We start from the raw sequence: 17,745 nt of genomic DNA, 5'->3' as shown, positions 1-17,745 counted from the left end.
CGAATTTTTGGGTCGAGCCATGGCCTGGTGGCAGTGGCGTCCCCTGGGCCTTGTAAATGTTTCTCTGTGTGTTTTTCGACGTCTTACTCACGGTTTGTGTATCGTCGAATCCTTCGGAGTCTGAGTCTTGGATCGAGAAGGTACCTTCCTCCTCCTGTTCCTCGAACTCCCGTCGGGCTGTCGGTGCGGACGCCATTTGAAGTCTTCTGGCTCGACGGTCTCGGAGTGTTTTTCGGGACCGGAACGCACGACAGGCCTCGCAGGTGTCTTCGCTGTGCTCAGGTGACAGGCACAGGTTGCAGACCAAGTGTTGGTCTGTGTAGGGGTATTTATTGTGGCATTTGGGGCAGAAACGGAACGGGGTCCGTTCCATCGGCGTTCCTCAGCACGCGGTCGGGCCGACCAGGCCCCGACGGAGGATCGAAAAACTACCCCGAAGGGCACCGGAGCTCTTCGATCTTCGATGCGGTGTTGAATCTAAGTACGCCGATCCCGAACGCAACAATACCGACGAAAATCTTCCGAAATTAACTATTTTTTCCGTTCCGAAACTCGGAGCGACAGGAACACGTCCGAACCCGATGGCGGAAAAAAAACAATCGAAGATGGAGTCGACGCCCATGCGCAATGGAGACAAAAGGAGGAGTCACTCGGTCCCGTGACTCGAAAGACTTCTTCGAAGAAAAACAACTTGTAACACTCCGGCCCAACACCAGATGGCGAGCTATTGCAGAACATGCGTATCTACAGCGACAGATGCCATCGAACATATATTTTTCTATACAAAAACCTATTGGCCTGGAACTGTCTGAGTGTGTGTTCCTCATTTATTGCCTGTGTGTATGTACAACCAATGCTTAACAGTACTCCTTTGATAAGCCTACTGCTCGACCACACTACCACAAAATAGAGCATTAGTATTATCTCTTTTTGCCACTATCTTACCTCTAAGGGGAACCCTTGGACTCTGTGCATACTATTCCTTACTTTGAAATAGTGCATACAGAGCCAACTTCCTACAATGTCCGAGTAGTTTAGCCTTGGCTGCTCATGATTATTTTCACTGAAAAGGTTGGAGATCCCGGTTCTAGAGACAATTTGAAGAAGAATAAGCTACTCACAATAGTGATCAATACACTGTATTCTAATTCCTCCATCCACTGGAACCATGCAACTTATAAGGGCAGCAAGTTAGTTGACAAGTAGGTATTTAACCCTAACACAAAATATGATTGATTAGTGATGCTTGTAACAAGATCTTTAACCCTGCCAATGTTACTCCCTTTCCACTCACACAGTAATGTGCGCCCCACTGTTTTCTTTAGAAGACTACCAACTTCCAGCAATACAGCCTCTTGACCCATTTTCCTCACCACATTCCTTACTTCAACCAAATTGTCAGCCTCATCATTCCTGCCACACTAGTATATGCTCGTACAACATCTTTCTACCATTTTCATGATGAAAGCTAGGCCTGGTGTTCCCTCCATATCCATCAGGACTCCAGCAGAAAGAACATTTTTTTTCCGTTTGATCCTCTAGCTGGATTTACTGTGTTTTAAGTGAGCGTCTTCGATTTTTTTTCTCTTTGCTGCAGGGTATTGTAGTTAGAGGAGCATATAGATATATAACAAAAATTGCACCTCACATCTCCATTGTAGTGGGGCCTTTGCGGTAAAGCCAACATATTTCTCACTAGTTTGTGGTTTTACTTTTGAATGTCTTAGCTGCAGTTAAGCGGGGAACTTAAGCCAAAAGCTGTATTTGATCATTCCAAGTCTCAGCAATAGTGAGGCCTCTGTAGTAAAGCAGGAAGTGGTTTAGGTGGGATTTTCCACTGATGCGCTTTGCAGGATACGGATGTTGTGAAACCCCGGCAGCTTAAGCTACATATACTCATTCCTAGTCTTCAGTGTAGCAGGGTCTTTTTCTCGTTTGTGCAGCAGAAAGATGTGGATTAGATATGCTTGGATTTACGTCTTATATGTTGCCTAGGCTACGTTTTCACTCCATATGGGTTTATCATACAGTTACGTTCTCCCCTTTTTAAATTTCTGCTATGCGAAGTACTAGGAGGACAATTTGTTTTAAATAATTAATGCTATGGGTATGGCTACAGGCACATGCGGGCACAATAGTTCCTGCTCAGAACGTTCTTTTCATTACTTCCTACCATTTTGACTAGAGAGGAAAACAGTAACCCTCTTCTATTTTATAGAAGTTTTCCCTTCCAAATCTTGCAGGTTTTCACAGGGAATTGCCTAAATACAGAAAGGTGGTGTTTCTGACTATTATCAAGTCAGCAAGATGAAGGAAAGGAAGTGCTCGGAGAAAAGGCACGATATTGATCCCGTGATACAGTGAGGATGTTTTCACCTCATCTCGTTCTTAGCTTCAACAAATAATTTCAGAAGCTGTTTCTACAGCTTTTGCAACTATGGCAGACCCTCCTGCTCAATGGGCAGCTTCAGAGATTTTTCAAGAAGCTGTGGAAACTGATAAAGAAGCTAAGATCCTTTGCTCAGAAGAAAATCTAAACCAGAGTCTTAAGTACAAGAGGTAATTTCCCATATAAGAGACCTGTTGGGTTTAAAGATCCAGACAATGGAATAAGAGACTATTTCTAAGTGAAACATAACTCTCTGACTACTGATGATTTATCTTTATGCAAAATAATAAGAGTTCTGTTGCTGAAAGAGTGAAAAGGCCTTGATCAGACTAAACTTCCAAGATTTGTTTTGAGCAAAAGGTACAAGTTTAATGGATTTTAAAAGGAGAAGTTCCACAGGTGCCGAGAGTAAATTCTATATTGCCATTGTTCTCTTCATTAACTTCACAAAAAGAAATCCTGCCAATTCCTTAGATTAAAAAAAGTGGAAGGATCCCTAAACCAGTAATTTGCTTCTTCAGAATTTTTAAATAGACCAGGTGCTTATGCAGTCTATGCCTCTCAAACAATGATGACCTTCAGAGTTTGTTTGAATGTATCTAAAGGACGACAATACTACTCCCTTATCGGGTTACATAGAGCGGTTAGCATTATTCTTTCAGCCATTATATTCAATTTGCTGTAGTCACTATCAATGGCAGCGAAGCCTCCTTAGCAGCAATGTGTCATCTCTGGATAGAACTTCAAAAACGAGATATAAGTCAAAAGCTTTAAATAATCCCCTTAATTTCCCATGATCAAAGGTTTCATTCAAGAATGAATAAGAATGACAAATGCTGCAGCCTTTTGGGATCCAGACTTATCTCAGCTGAACTTTTATACCATGCAGAACATATCAGGTACCCCAGGAGAAATGATGTCCCTTTCGCAGCAGAGCACGAGGGAAGGGGCTGCCCTCTCTACAAAAGCCCAGTTTTAAAGGCAGGTGAAGACTACAAACTCTTATAGGAACTGAAGAATCGCAGGCTGACCTTTAAAATCAGACTACCAATTACACGAAATGTGACTCAAGATTCCAGGATGAGTAGATTTTGGATGGGGAAAAAAAATTGATATTCTATTGAGTTTCAACAGTCTCCATGGAAACCAAAAATCAGGATGACATCTCTTCCGAAAAATATTGTTTATGCCAAGGTGTTTCTAAAATGACCAAAATCACAATAGAAACATTGCTTTAGGTATTAAACAGTCTCATTGCCCAGCCACTAAAGCCTATTATACTAAACACTTTCTACAGTTTGAAAGAAGGTGCAAAGATTGAGGTTGTGCAAATCCCACAATATGTGATCCTTTCCTTATTTTAGACTTTAGAACCTATATCTTCTACTTCTCTGTCTTGGTTGTCAGCCAAGTTCCTTTTCTGATTAAAATTACTTCTGCTTGCATACTAGCTGAGTTAGATTTCCTGGTAATTAATCTCTCCTGCCCTCAACTTTTTTCATAAGGTCATTGTTCAAGTGGACTAAGTTTTGTAGGTAAATTCTCCCTCTCTTGGTCATGTCTCAGACAATAAACCTTTCCATTTTTCAACTTCTGAACGAGGCAAGTCCAGTTCAGGCACCAGATGTTTTCACAGGTCTTCCAATTTATTTAGGAGTAACTAAATATTTTCGTTCCTTCATTGCTTTGTTAATTTCATATTGGGGGTGGGGGATGTGGCGGGGGAGGGTGTATGAGGAGGGGGTGAAGGGTGTCTTTCAAAGGGGAAAACAATCTCTACAGCTACCACCTCCTAAGCCTATTACGTTTTAGGTCAAGGGAAACTTAAGAATACAAAGCATTTCCACCAGAGGAGAAGTTTCATAGTCTGAAGCTAAAGAAGGTTCTCATCAGGAAATAGGTTAGGCTGACATACTGGATAACCCAAACATCTTTGTTTCTCTTCGTTTAGATGTCTTGAATTCAGATTAACCTAATGTTGCCTCTGGTGTGCTAAAAGCAACTTTCTGTCATTCATTTTACTTAATAAACCTATATCATACAAACCGAGATGGTTTGAGATTGAGGAGTGCTACGTTCTTTAAGTTTGGGTACATAATAAAGGACTGTGGCGACTAAAATAGAAGAGGCAAGTAAACCATTACTTACTGGTAATCTTCTTTACTCCAAGTTTTCCTTGGCCCAGCCCTATTCTCACCCTTCCTATTACTACTTCTTCTGAAACCTTTAAATTTTGTAATCCCCTTTTTTAATTTTATCTCTGGTATTTCAGAGTTCTTCCTCTCAAGCTAGTAAGGAATATGTAAGAGAAGGGCAGGACTGCCTTTCATAATGAAAAGGGGAAAAGGACTTGTTGTCTGTGTAGTCAAAGTCTTTCTTCACAGATGTATATACTAGGGTGGTCTTTCGCGGAAGGTGGAACACCCTAATTAAGGAAGGACTTGATGACCGACATCTGAACTCCTAGTAATAAAATTACTAGTAAGTAATGAATTCACTACCTTTTCTCTTTCTAGGAGGGACAAATGAGTAGGTTAAAAAAAAAAAAAAAAAAGACAATACAAAGTTTCACAGGTGAATAACTTCGCTAAGGCATCCCTCTCTAACTAATGGAAATATGTAATAATATTTAAAAGATAGGGAAGCTTAATGGAAACTTCTGAAGTCTAGACAAAAGCATGTGAAGTAGCCTAAGTAGCCCCTTTGCAAATATCTAATGGTTCATGGTACTGGAAGTCCTCTCACAGCGCTTGGGACTTTACTGAAATGGCCTACACTCACAGATAGGGATGGAAAAAATATTTTAAATTCTAGTGCTTTTCTTACCGGTATCAGCTTTCACTTCTTCTCTGCCCTAATATTGCATGTTACAATCAAAAACAAGTAGAGTCAACATGTGTCTTTGTCAAATATGTGCATCATAACCACAAAACACAACTGTCAGAGGAAGTGTCTCTACACTGTTTGTACCAGATCAGTGAAAAAGATAAAGAAGCACCTGGCACATTGGTGTGCAGGCAGCTCAGAAGCAAAGGGAGTAAATAATTTAAACACACAATGCCTTTTCAAACTGCACGAGTGGGCAAGTGGCATGGACTAGTGTGCAGCAATGGAGAAACTGCTATACAAGGCATGTGGGGTTCCCCAAAAATATGCACCCAGATGGAACTGTGCCAGACTCACTGATTGAACAACTCTGGGGGTTGGGTCTGCCATCTCTGGGCTGACACGGACTAGATACATTTTTCCTTTTCCCGGTCTCTGAACACATTACAGATCTGATTCAATGCCACTCTCCTGGAATGGGTTTAATGTACTACTATGTATCTCATATCCAAAGCCCGGTGCTTGGACCCACGGCCATGGGGGCTGTAGAGATAAAAGCGTTGTTTTTTCTCAATGTGAAAAAATAAACATTAAAATGTGTTGAAAAAATACCGTTTGAAACGTGTAGTTGTTAAACGTTTTCAAAGACGTAAAAACCAATGGCTGCTTTGAAAAATTTGTCCACATTTTGTCTCAGGTTAGAATTAAACAACCTTAAAAATGAGTAGCTTGCCAATAAGACCTTTTTAAAAATTTTACCAACTAAATTGAAAATGCTTAGGAATTAAAACAAAATGGAGAAGGATTAACAGACCTCCCTTTGACATAATGACTAAGACAGCAGGCTCTCTAAAGTGTCAAAATACACTGTATTGTCATTCGACCGCAATCCATTTTTGAAGGGCAAACTGGGGAAGGTCAAATCACTTATCCTTAAATGTATGCAAGCTAAACCTACAGGTGAAAAATAAATAGTGGCATCAGTGCTTAGGAATAGTCTATGGAATATCTGCCAGATGTAAGGATGTTATAGTTGCAGGTGTTGGCTAGGGGGATTGAAAAAACAAGTGCTTTAGGGCCTTCTTGGACCCACTCTGGTTCGCCATCTTAGTTTAGCTTTATAATTTTACACATCTAAGGCGGACATCACTTTTTAACATTGACATTTTATACACTGTATACTTGCACGATATTCTCAGAATTAATTGTACATGCTGCTTGTTTTTAGTTAGCCTTCCTCGAGATGTAATCTGTACACTCTGTTCAAGGTTTGGAAACAGAACAAGATATCCTAGTACTTGTGGTGCCCGCTCTGAGACCGCTTCTAACATCTAGACATCTCATTGCTGTACCTCTCGCACAGTTTGGTTTTGATTCTATAAAAGGTGCACTGCCCTAAAGGGGTCAGAGGAGCACTCCGACCACTACTGTCCTGGAACAAATCCTGTGTTCAACATACTGCTCTGCTGACATTGATCTTCCATCTTGCAGAGAAGGACTGTCAAACTTCACTCTAGACTGGCTCCCTGACTCAGCTCTCCTGTTATGGGGGTCTTCAGCTATCCTCCTACATCAGGCAATGTGCAACATGGGGCATAGCCTTTGCTGCAATACATACCAAAGCACATGGTACACCATCACCTGCTGTTTTGCCTGAAGTGCCAAAACAGATTCAAAACTAATAAAGGGCTGCCCTGACCTGACATTTGGGGATTGAATTAATTGGCAATTTTGCCACAATATCCTCAATTATTTTATGCAATATTAAAGGGGAAGCAGCAATGCTGGCAATCCACCAACGCGTTACGCTGGTCAAGGTTGCAGACCAAGAGCGCAAACTACCAAAAATGATTGCTGACACCTATACATCCATATGTCGTGGCAATTTGGAAACCAGACCAAACAAGCCATAGCTTAAAGGTTCCAAACAGGGAAATACCAAACAAGCACCCAACTAAAAAAATAAAAATAAAAAAAAAATGCTGGGATAAACTGAACAAAAAAAAAAAAAAAAGTGAATTCCCGGGGTCAATCTCTGCAACCAGAGACCTCAGAGAAATGTTATAACTTGCGTATCAACACAGTCTGACAGGTATCAGACGACTGAAGCACTCCCTTCTTGTTCTGTCCAGGACTCATCTGACTAAAGGTCTGTGAGTGGGTTGCTCAGAGTGCAGACAAGAAGAGTAAGTGAAACCAAAAAAGAACTCAACTCGTCTGCCATCATAAAAAAAGTAAGAGAAACTTCAACAAAAAAAAAAACAACTCAAAAAGAAGAAAGTTGCCACACACATTGAGAATGCTCCTTCAGAACAGGACGTGGGCAGTGTCTCTGCTAGACAGCATGTCAGAGGTCACATGGTTTGACATGGTTGCCAGAATCTTCAAGAGTTCCTGGATGTGAAAGCAACTAACTACTTCATTTAAGTTGAAACCTCAGATCAGTGGGCCACCCCTTCAGACAGAACACAAACTAAATATACAAAAAGAGTGGGACATAACAGGTACTATTTGTGAGGAGGCCTCTTTTTGCATGGTCCCCCCCCCCAACATTTTGCCTGATTTTAATGTGTCCTAGAAGTTGCAGTGCCCAGAGTCCCTGCTAACCAGGTTTCCTGAGCCAGAGCTCTTTCTCTAAATCTGTTGTGATGCTTGGCACAGTTGGGTACACTCTTAAGTATCACTGTAAGTCCTTGGTAAATAGGTACCGCAGTTCCCAGAGCATGAGATATTGAGAGTAGGCCCCTAAGGGCAGCAGCACTGACTGTGCCACCCTCAAGGGCCCTGCACCCAGCACTGCCATTGCAGGCTGGGTGTACTGGGGTAAACCTAAAAAGACAAACTCAACATGGCACACTCCCTGTGTGCCCCCATCCACCCTGCACAGCATATGTTATGGGTATGTTACCCCTCTGCAGGCCTTCCGGCCCTAAGGCAGTGTCCACCATACTATATGTGAGGGCATAGTTGCATGAGTAATATGCCCCCACTGTGTCCTTGCCAAACCTAGGACATAGTGAACAGAGCAGCCATTTTAAGTACATATACCAGACACTGGTCAAACATGAGTTCCCCAGCTACATGATGGCGACTCTGCAACCTGGGTTGTTTGGTATCAAACAACTCCCAATGCTAAATCCAAACTGGTCCCAATATTGGATTTAACCCTAAGTGTACCCAGGGGTCACATTAGAGGTGCTGTCTGGTTCCATCCAGCATGCCACTTCCAGACAGCCAATATACAAACCTGAGGGAGAGCCCTGGCTCTCTGGTTTGTAAAACAATGCCCTTCCTGGGTGGAGGAGGTAACACCCCCTCCCTCAGGAATGTGCACTCTCCTGATGGTGAGCTTCAAAGAGCTACTGCCCTTGAAACTCGAGCCCCCAGGTCTACGAGCAGCAGATGGCTTCCGCGTTTGTCCACCTCCACTTTTGGCGGGAGCAAAGGCGGGAAACCACACAAAGGGAGGGAGGAGAGGTCTCACTGAGCATGCACCACCTCTAGGGACTTGCGGGCGAAGTGGACCTCTGCCCCCTATTTCATTTTCCTCCATGTTGGACTGCAGGAAAATAGCCAATGAGTTTCAAGGAAGTGACCATTCCCACAGGAGTGGGTACTGTAGTGGGTATAGCCACCCAATGGTAAGTGCCCCATTGGACACTACCAGGTTCCCCCTAAAACGCACACTAAATTCAGTATTTAGTGGGGTCCCCTAGACCAGGAATTTAGATTAATCAGGAAGAAAAGAAGACCGCCCCAAAGAACCCGACAGTTCGAGAACAGAAGACCTGCTGCACCAGAATAGGCTCCAAGACCCCCTGCTTGCTACACCAGAGTTCTGACAATCGCCGCTGCGGAGGAGCTGACCACTGGACCGACCTAAAAAAACGCTGAAGATCTATAGGCTTCGCAAATAGCCCGAGATCTCCCTCCTGAGTGAAGGCACCATTCAAGAAACCTACAAATGAACCAGCAGACCGGCGACGGTCAGTTAACCAACCATCCGATGTCTCCACATCCAAAAGTCACAGCCGGACCCAACGACACACCGACAGCCCAGACGAGATCCGCATGTGTGCCAACCTTGGTAGCACAGTGTCCTCTCGTGGCAGAGCTGTGGCAATACCCCAGGTACTAGTCAGTGCATATCAGAAACCACCAAGAACACCTCACCCAGAGCTGCAACTGGACCAGGAGGAAGCTCTAGTCGAGGGACTTTAGTGACACCATGGACCTCCCACCAGAGCACCCTCGTCATCCTGCAACGCCCCCGGAAGAAGACTTACCTCCAGCTCAAAAGGGTTCCAATGCACACAGCATCCAAGACCTCCAACTCGCCCTGCATCCAGCAGCCCTGAGCTCTACATCGCGGAATCTGAGGTGTGCCCCGGGTCCCTAACCCCTTGCAACCTTGACAGCCCAAGGGGACCCCAAGGCACAATCTTTAAATCTGCAAACCAGCCCCTTTTCGAGGTGCCCCACCCCCTCGAGTGGCCCTGTGCCAAGAGACGATCCAGTTCTGCTCCCGTCAGAACTGGGATCTGCCCGAAAGCCTCCAGCTGGCACAGTGTGCCCACCGACTGCTTCGACCATTCTCCAAAAGAAGAAACTGGTAACCTAACTGTACGACTTTTAATCCATTTTTAAAAGTGACTGCCTATTAATTCCTATGGTGCGTAATTACGCACAGAAAGACTAACTTTATTAAAACTTTGAAAAGTCATATCTCAAAAAGTACTTGACGTATCTTAATGCTCTTGGTCTTAAAATTTATTTTAAAAGTCTGAAGTTTTGTTTTTGTTTTTTTAATACATTTTGGTCTCAGGTTATTCATTGAGTGGATGTGGTGCACGATTGGATTTGGGAGTACAACAAATGCTCAGTACATCTCCTGGATTAGCCTAACTGCTCGACCAGCTACCTTAAAAATTTGAACTTTAGGTGGTCTAATTTGTACCACTGGAAACCAACATGTGATTGCCTGGACCCCCTGCACAGTGTGCCTAGTTTGGCACACTACATAGAGGGCCAGCCTCCTACACTATTAAAGTAATATTCTGGGAAAATTTAACACTTAGCAATGCCATTCTCTTGGCTGAAAGAGATTGGCCACTCCTGCAACGAAAAGATGTAATAATTCAGTCTTCCTTTGTGCTTGTTCCTGAAGAGGTTAAACAAGCTTATGCCACAGAATGGGCTGTTGTACAAGCCCTGGCACTAAACCGCAACCATGTAGGTTGGGATAAGGATTCGCCTTATATTATACCTATAAAGGTCCAGTCTGCAAGTTCAACCACAACATCCCATAAAACATGAAGTGAAAGCTCCAGTGAGGGAAATACTCACAGCTAGAGTACCAGGGAGTAACGGAACCCTCTGTATCTCCTATGAATAACCTTTATTCTTTGCAACTAAACCAGATCGGTTCTACCATAGAGTCTTAGATTATAGACATTTAAACAGTCTTACACGCACATTTGCAATTCAAAACACACAGTGCAGCTATGGTTCATAAAAAATAAAAAAATAAAAGAACATTCCCAAGGGAAGTGGCATTGCAGTTATAGCCTGGCAAGCAGTCCACTAGGTAAACTAGACCCATGTCTCCTTTCCAAGCACAGGACCATTAGCCAAATGTAAAGATCCCCCTCCTGGCCCCTTTGCCTGCTTTAAAGTGAAGCCACTGGAGCAAAGCTAGGCCGAAGGCACAAAACTTTACAAGCGAGTGCCATGTTTCTTGCAATAATATGGTAAAGTGGTTTTCACGCAGGGAGGTTTCTCCCTAAACGTTAGAGTCATTGTTCGATTTTCCGTGCCTGTGCCCGCTGCGCCTGGTATGGTGGTCACGGTTAAGAAGTCTAGTAGCTATTACCCTCCCTAAATACGATGGGGCAACGTCCACTATAATCTGACAGTCCTGTGGTGGATAGGTAATAGGGTCAGAAGTTTCTGATGGCCAGCTGTGGCTTTGGCATTATAAATCCAGAGTTTCCTCTATCCTGAACTCTAAATGATCCTCCTAATCACTGCAGTAATGCTGACACTTAAGCCATTCCTAATACATCCATTTCAAAAAGGCATATGTGGTGGTAAAATTGTGGCCAAAAGTCTACGGTTTTTATCAAGCAATGCAGGAGACGTGGTTTCTTTATTTGAAAACATGATTTACATGTACAAAAACAGAAGAACAAAACTAATTTAGCCTAATCATACACATGCAAATTGCCTGTGAAGACATCTGCAGGCATTAAGTAAAGAGAAACATGGACGCATCAGGGGTCTCAATGAAAACCACAGAGTTTCAATGAAGTAACTGTGGCACCTTTAGGGATCACATAAGGTGAGGGGAACTAAACAATGTGTAGGTGTAAAATCTAAATCTAGATGGAGTTCCACATTTTTTAACCAATACCTTTCCTTATCCACTCACTGTGGAGGAAGGCAGTGGGTTATGCACCACTCAACGCGGGACGATAGCTTAATTAGCTTTAAATTCTTCAGCATGGAAGGTTCTTAAATATATGTAACTGTTTACAGTGTGCCAATCGCACTTACTGCCCTCCCACCGTAAGTGATACTTGGTGAGGAAAAATACAGTAGAAAAAAACAATAGGGAAAAAGAAAGATGTTCAGCTAAAAGTTAAGAAGAGTGAATTGTGTTAATATTGTTTACTTTCTAAAGTTATCATCTAGACATTAGGGTCTGGCAAAAGTGAGAACCTGTCTCCAACAGGCCCAGGATGCAGCTGCTGTATGTCCTGGGGAAAGTACTATACATCTTCTCAGTAGAATGTCATAATGTGTATGTGGCACTATTCATCCGACCACACGGCGTTTGGAAGGAGCTAAGCTTTTACAAGCTAGCACAATGTGTAATAAAAGTTAATTTGATATACTAATTCCTTTGGTGCTGTCAAGGTAGTACGCAATAAAGCTTAAAGTAGGGAGACCACTATAAACGAAGGTTTAGAGTAAAAGGGCAGGTAAGGTATCTGATTTTAAGAAACTTCAAACAACAGATTAAGAAAGAGCAGGCTGACAATTGAGGAAAATCTTATTCTTATGGAATAGTAGGGCTTGTAGGAAGCTCTGAAGAATCTCTGCGGCCCCTGAAAATCCGCTACAACTTTTGATGTGAATTTCCATTTAGAAACCAGTTGTTTAGGCATGGACGATAAATGTCTCATTTCTCCTGTGGTGAGTTGCTTACATTTTCATACAATTGAAAAAATGGCAAGAAGCAGCCTTCAGTGGTACTGCTGATTGCAGACCATGTCTACTGGGATTCCGTATGTTTCCAAAAGGGGGATGTGAATATATGCATCATGGGGGTCTTTAGCTCAATTCTAGTCTGCCTGCTGCAACTCACAATAGTACTCTTGCATGGCCAGGATCCCTACAACTTATTAACCCATGCATAAACCGAAAACAGAGAGTGGAAACTGAGTTGAATAATAAAAAAAACTCAGTATTAAGTCAGTGCAAGTTAAATATATGTGCTGAATTAACATACATTCAGAAATTAAACCGATGTCAACATTCTAAACCTTTCCTGGGCACTCTAAGTTGTCTGCTTGGTTAATAGCCTGTGTCAGAATAACCCTTTCCTCAAGCATCTATGAGAAAACATGATCTTTCCCAATCTTTCTAATGAACACTTGAACAGAATATCTGCTTCAGCAATCCAACCACATGGAAATAGACATCTATTGCCGGCAGGCTATTACCCAAAGACAGAAAAAATGTGAGTCTTGATTTTTGAGGGGGTTATGGAGGCCCCCTCCTTCTCAACAAGGATAAATATATATATTTTATACCATGGTGCATTTTTAAAAGTGTAGGTGGTATAAACAGGACGCAAAAGGGTTCACAGTCACGTCACCCTCCTTTTGAAATCAACTTTTGCTAGGCTGATACCGCTGCTTTTGGTAATGAGAGTTCAGTGGTGGAGTGCTTGCTGCCAGTAGACAATGGGAACTATTGCTGTTTGTATACGTCCAGTCTACGGAGCGTAGAGCAAGTTGCTGAACTATTCTACTCAAGGTCTACTGCCCTCAGCCTGTCAGTTTACACTGAAAGGGATTCAGTAATTTTCGTTGCACATCTGTTCCAAACCCTGTGTATTTCAGCAAGGGTGATCAGCACACTAAAATCTGACAACAAAATGCCCATGAGAAGTCAGGTTGATTGTCCACTCAAACACAATAGATACTGTTTAGGAAAATGTTGCAAAATCATGTATATCTAATCAGATCTGTGAAAGGAACGTTATGTTTTGTAGCTAATCTTCAGGGCTTGAGCTCTTGGAAAAAAGTGATCTAGGCTAATCACTAATTCTCTGTGGAAGTATTTTTGTAGTCCAAAGAAAGGAACACTATTCTTTCTGGGGCCATAGGCACCTCGAAATCTTAGCCTCACTGGAGTACAGCCCCAATGAGATATCTAAGAGTTGTTCTCTAAAGGTGGAGATGAAAGTAGACAGAAAGAAATACCTGAACTTCTTTGTGATTTTCAAAGAAGTTTGAAAAGCATTTTTGGTGTTTGTGCCTGAAGACATGAACATTAAACCAACTGTCTGCAAAAAAAGCTTGTAGCAGTGAAGTTGTCAATGTCACAGTTTTTGACATCATGTCATTCAAATGTGTTGTAGCAGGACACTGAAGGGTTATTCAACAGTAATGCTCTCGAAGCATGGGAAATCTCAAGGCTAAACCTTTTGGCTCGGGGTGGGAAGGGTGGGGGCAGGAGGAAATCAACTCTTGATTCTGGATGATCCCTTCAAAGTTAATCTGTAGTGGAGAGAGTGTCTAGTTACGCCACATCGGCAAACAATTATGGGTGGGCTCAGATTGGGCCTCCATTTGTCCTGAGTTGGAGAAGTGCTTCCCTTTGGCTTTTTCCTAAGCTGGGGTCCAAGTACAGACACAGCAAACCTTTTCTGTGCTCGTTACAAACCATTTCTGAAAGTATCACGTCCTTCTCCTTCAAAGAACTTTTCGGCATTTTCTGGAAGCGTGGACAGTCTCCACAAATTGACAGCTGAGGACACAGTGTGCACAACGGACTAAGGCATGTGAGCTATTTTAAGATTTCTTGTATTTCAAAATGCATTCCACAAGATGTAGCAGTAGGTTTCCCATGACATTTCAAACAAACAGTGAAGCAAATACATAGATACTCTGAAAAGCTCATTAAATAATAGTCCTTTATGGATAACAGTTATATTGTAACTATTGCATCTTACTTTGTTAGTAGAGGGAATAGATAGTCAGGTAAGCTACGCTGAGGTGGCCATGCAAATTAATCGATGGCACAAACATTAAAAAAAAACAAAAAAAAAAAAAACCGAGAGGCATCATTCAATTAATGATTTTAATAAAGGCAACACACAGCTTGTACAAATACTCCTAATGTAGGGGTGGCTGCAGAATAAGCATCACTGAGCTCAGCTGAATAACTTGTGCTATCATGAGAAAGACCAACTTAATTCTAATACACATAAAACATCTATCTTTAACGCTAAAGAACCCTGCAGTACTTATCTGCAGTTAACAAACCTGGCTGCTTTATACTTATGTGGACGTTTCAGTCCAAATAAGTACAATAAAAAAAAGTGTAGAAATTAAACTCTCAAAAATTACACAAATGTCAAAGTACTAACAATGTTAAATTCCACTTTAAAACTCATTTGTTGAAGTGAATTTTGAGTCACAAAAGTGACCACAGAGTAATGCACCTAGTGGAGTTGCTAGTAGTTGGCGAAGTAGGTGGTGGGGGCTGTGCCCTGTTGGTAACTGACCTTCCATCTCTTTCTGTGACCCAACTACTGACAGTATGTTCTCTGGCTTGCTAGGAACAGCGATGTTGGTGCAGTTCACGTTTTACTTCATCTTGCATTGTTTAGGAGTATTTGCTTTTTCCAGGATGTTGGATTTCTGTAGATTTTCATGCAACATATTGGTCATGTATAATACGTACAGTATAAACTGTTGACTCCATATATCTAACTGAGTTCATGTTGTGGTTGGGTGTTTATAATGGGCCACAATTGAGAGCTGTGGATTTAAGGTCAAAGGCAGTGCAAATTCTTCAGTGACGGTCACCAGGTCATAAGAGGGTTTAGAATCCATGTACATCCAATCCTTAGCCTCTCGGCAAAGTATACAGAGCAACGGTCAGGTGTGCCGTGGGATATCAGGAGTGCTGTGCACTCCCCCCCCCTCAGTGCACGTCACCCCCGTGGCCCCACCCCCTTTACCAGAAAACCATCATAAACAGAGTTTATGATGGCTTTCTGGTAAAGGCTTAGCAGCTGCCACTGCTGACGAGGTGGCGACGCTCGTCTGCCCAAACAGAGGAGCCGCCAGTGGATACTTAGGATAACATCCTGGACTCCAAAGAAGCAAAATAAAGAAGAAAACAGTGATTCCAATAAATATTTCAGTTAAGAGACATACCAGCTTTATGGAAGAACGCCAATTATTTTCCAGAGATGGTGATGCTTTGTAGAGATGTCTACTGTGTTAAGAAACTGAAGGAAGGAATGACTGAATAAATTTTTTGGTGATCAGATACGGGTCTCAACCCAGTCCATTGCTTCTCTCCCACGGTGCAACTCTAGCCTGGGACCAGACAGAAGCTAATTAGTCTGGGCCATACTCCAAAGTAACCGTCCCTGCCGAACATCTAGCCTAGAAAACCTCAACACAGGCCCACAAGTAACCCCAAGCCACTTTTGGCCTATTAAGGCTTCATCAGTGAGAAGCATGGTACTATGCCTTTTGAACTTTCTGCATTGCTGGATGGAACGCAACACAACTGTTGACCATTTTTAAGTGTGGCATGGTTGCAAGTTATCCTGAGGCACACACGATCACATTATAGGGATGTGCACAGGTTCAATGAGACCTTCCCTTGGCGGTATTCACTGAGAGGCACAATAAAGGAAAGAGGAAACTGGGTTGTTTAAGACAGTGGACAAAATCCTTGACAATTATGTGTTTTTAGAAGTGCATCTGATCATATAGCCACCACTGATGTACACAAAGGCTACATACATCTCAGCACTATAAGCCCAGAGGAATGTATAGCGAAGACTAAATAACTGCATTTAATGAGGATCATATATATGTACTTCAACTAGGAAAAAGTGACATGCAATCAAATACAAAAAACATACCTTTTCTGAAATTCCATTTATTTTTTCGGACTTTGACGAATCGTCATCTGTGCTTTTGAAGCGCTTACAAGTGCTACTTTCATTTCCTGAATTGAGCCTCTTTCTATGAAAACTGCCTTTGAAACGAAGACAAACATTAATGGGAATTTAATTTAATAGAAAAATGAAATGCACAACTCTCTGCGGGAAAACAAAGCAATAAATAAGACTTGGTTAAGAACAGCATAATAAATATTACATAAGAAGAGATAAGTTAGTTGTGTGTAGCATTGTAGTTCAAATTTTACTGCCCGTCACCCATAATAATTCAGTAGAAAAGTCCAAAAGCTGATAGGAGTACACTGCTCTCCACTGTGTTCTATGATCCACAAGAGAAGGGAAATGTATAATTAGAACGTCTGCAACTAAACCACACGATAAACTAGCTGAGGGGGACATGGGACTGAAAAGAACTACAATAAAAATACAATTAAGAGCAATTCTTCTATCGTGTGACCTACTTCTCCCCTTGAATAACATTCAATTTTCAAAGGTGGCTTAACAAAAGAGGAGGAGGAAGCTGGAAATGATTAACAAGAAAAGATTTTGGACAGGGAAGAGTCAGAGTTGAGAGGCTCGCTGAAGTATCCATAATGATAATTGTACCCAAGAGGACCTGGTCATTGTCTTCGTCTTCCTCCAATGAAACTTCGGTGAACCTAAGACTTTGAGCTGGAGTACTTTTTTTGCTGGATGGTTTTCATACCTTGATTCATTTTAATATAGTCTGTTCATGTGTGGCTAAACAAAGAGAAGGCAGGGTTTTGCAGGCATAACCTCAGAAATGAGAAAAAAAAAAAAAAAAAGTATTTTACTATTAATTTGCTCTTGTAGTTACGGCCCTGTAAAAGTTTATTGAAGGGTATGGGGCCAAGGGTAGGTGGGGAAGGAAGATGGCACGATACCTAAATTATGTTAATTATGGTTTGACAGAACAGAGGCAGAGTTACCATGGTATTAGAGAAATCATGCAGAGCCGCTTGCATGTCAGCTTTATGCGTTTTAAATTTTGGAAAGCATTATGACTTGGCGTGTAGCTATGTCAGGGGGTCATATACGGTCAAAAACACAGGGTAAATTGTTCGTCAACAGTTGCCAAAGTCAAGTCCGGTATAAGGAAAGGAAGTCCTTTATCAGCCACTGATGACAGTCTAGATCATTCTTCAGAGAAAATACTATGTTAATTATTAAAAAAAAAAAAAAAAAAAAAAAAAAATAGAGTTCGGTTTGAAAGGTAGTTACGAAGGGACTACAGGGATGGGTCAAGAGCTTTTCATAGATGGGGCAATTTACCCTCAGACATAAACAGCCC

General features: G+C 42.1%; 1 protein-coding gene across 2 annotated transcripts in view; it reads right to left on the bottom strand.

Annotated features, from left to right (window-relative positions):
• The window catches only part of ATF7IP2 (activating transcription factor 7 interacting protein 2), a 239,021-nt gene that overhangs the window by 143,058 nt on the left and 78,218 nt on the right, over positions 1–17,745 (bottom strand). For both annotated transcript variants that reach the window (XM_069210411.1, XM_069210412.1), the window contains exon 3: positions 16,395–16,510. In XM_069210411.1, the coding sequence (XP_069066512.1) occupies positions 16,395–16,510 (116 nt within the window). The remainder of the gene's footprint in view (positions 1–16,394; positions 16,511–17,745) is intronic.

The sequence above is a fragment of the Pleurodeles waltl genome, chromosome 10 (assembly GCF_031143425.1).
Source record: "Pleurodeles waltl isolate 20211129_DDA chromosome 10, aPleWal1.hap1.20221129, whole genome shotgun sequence".
Taxonomy (NCBI): domain Eukaryota; kingdom Metazoa; phylum Chordata; class Amphibia; order Caudata; family Salamandridae; genus Pleurodeles; species Pleurodeles waltl.
This window is presented reverse-complemented; position numbering and strand designations above follow the sequence as displayed.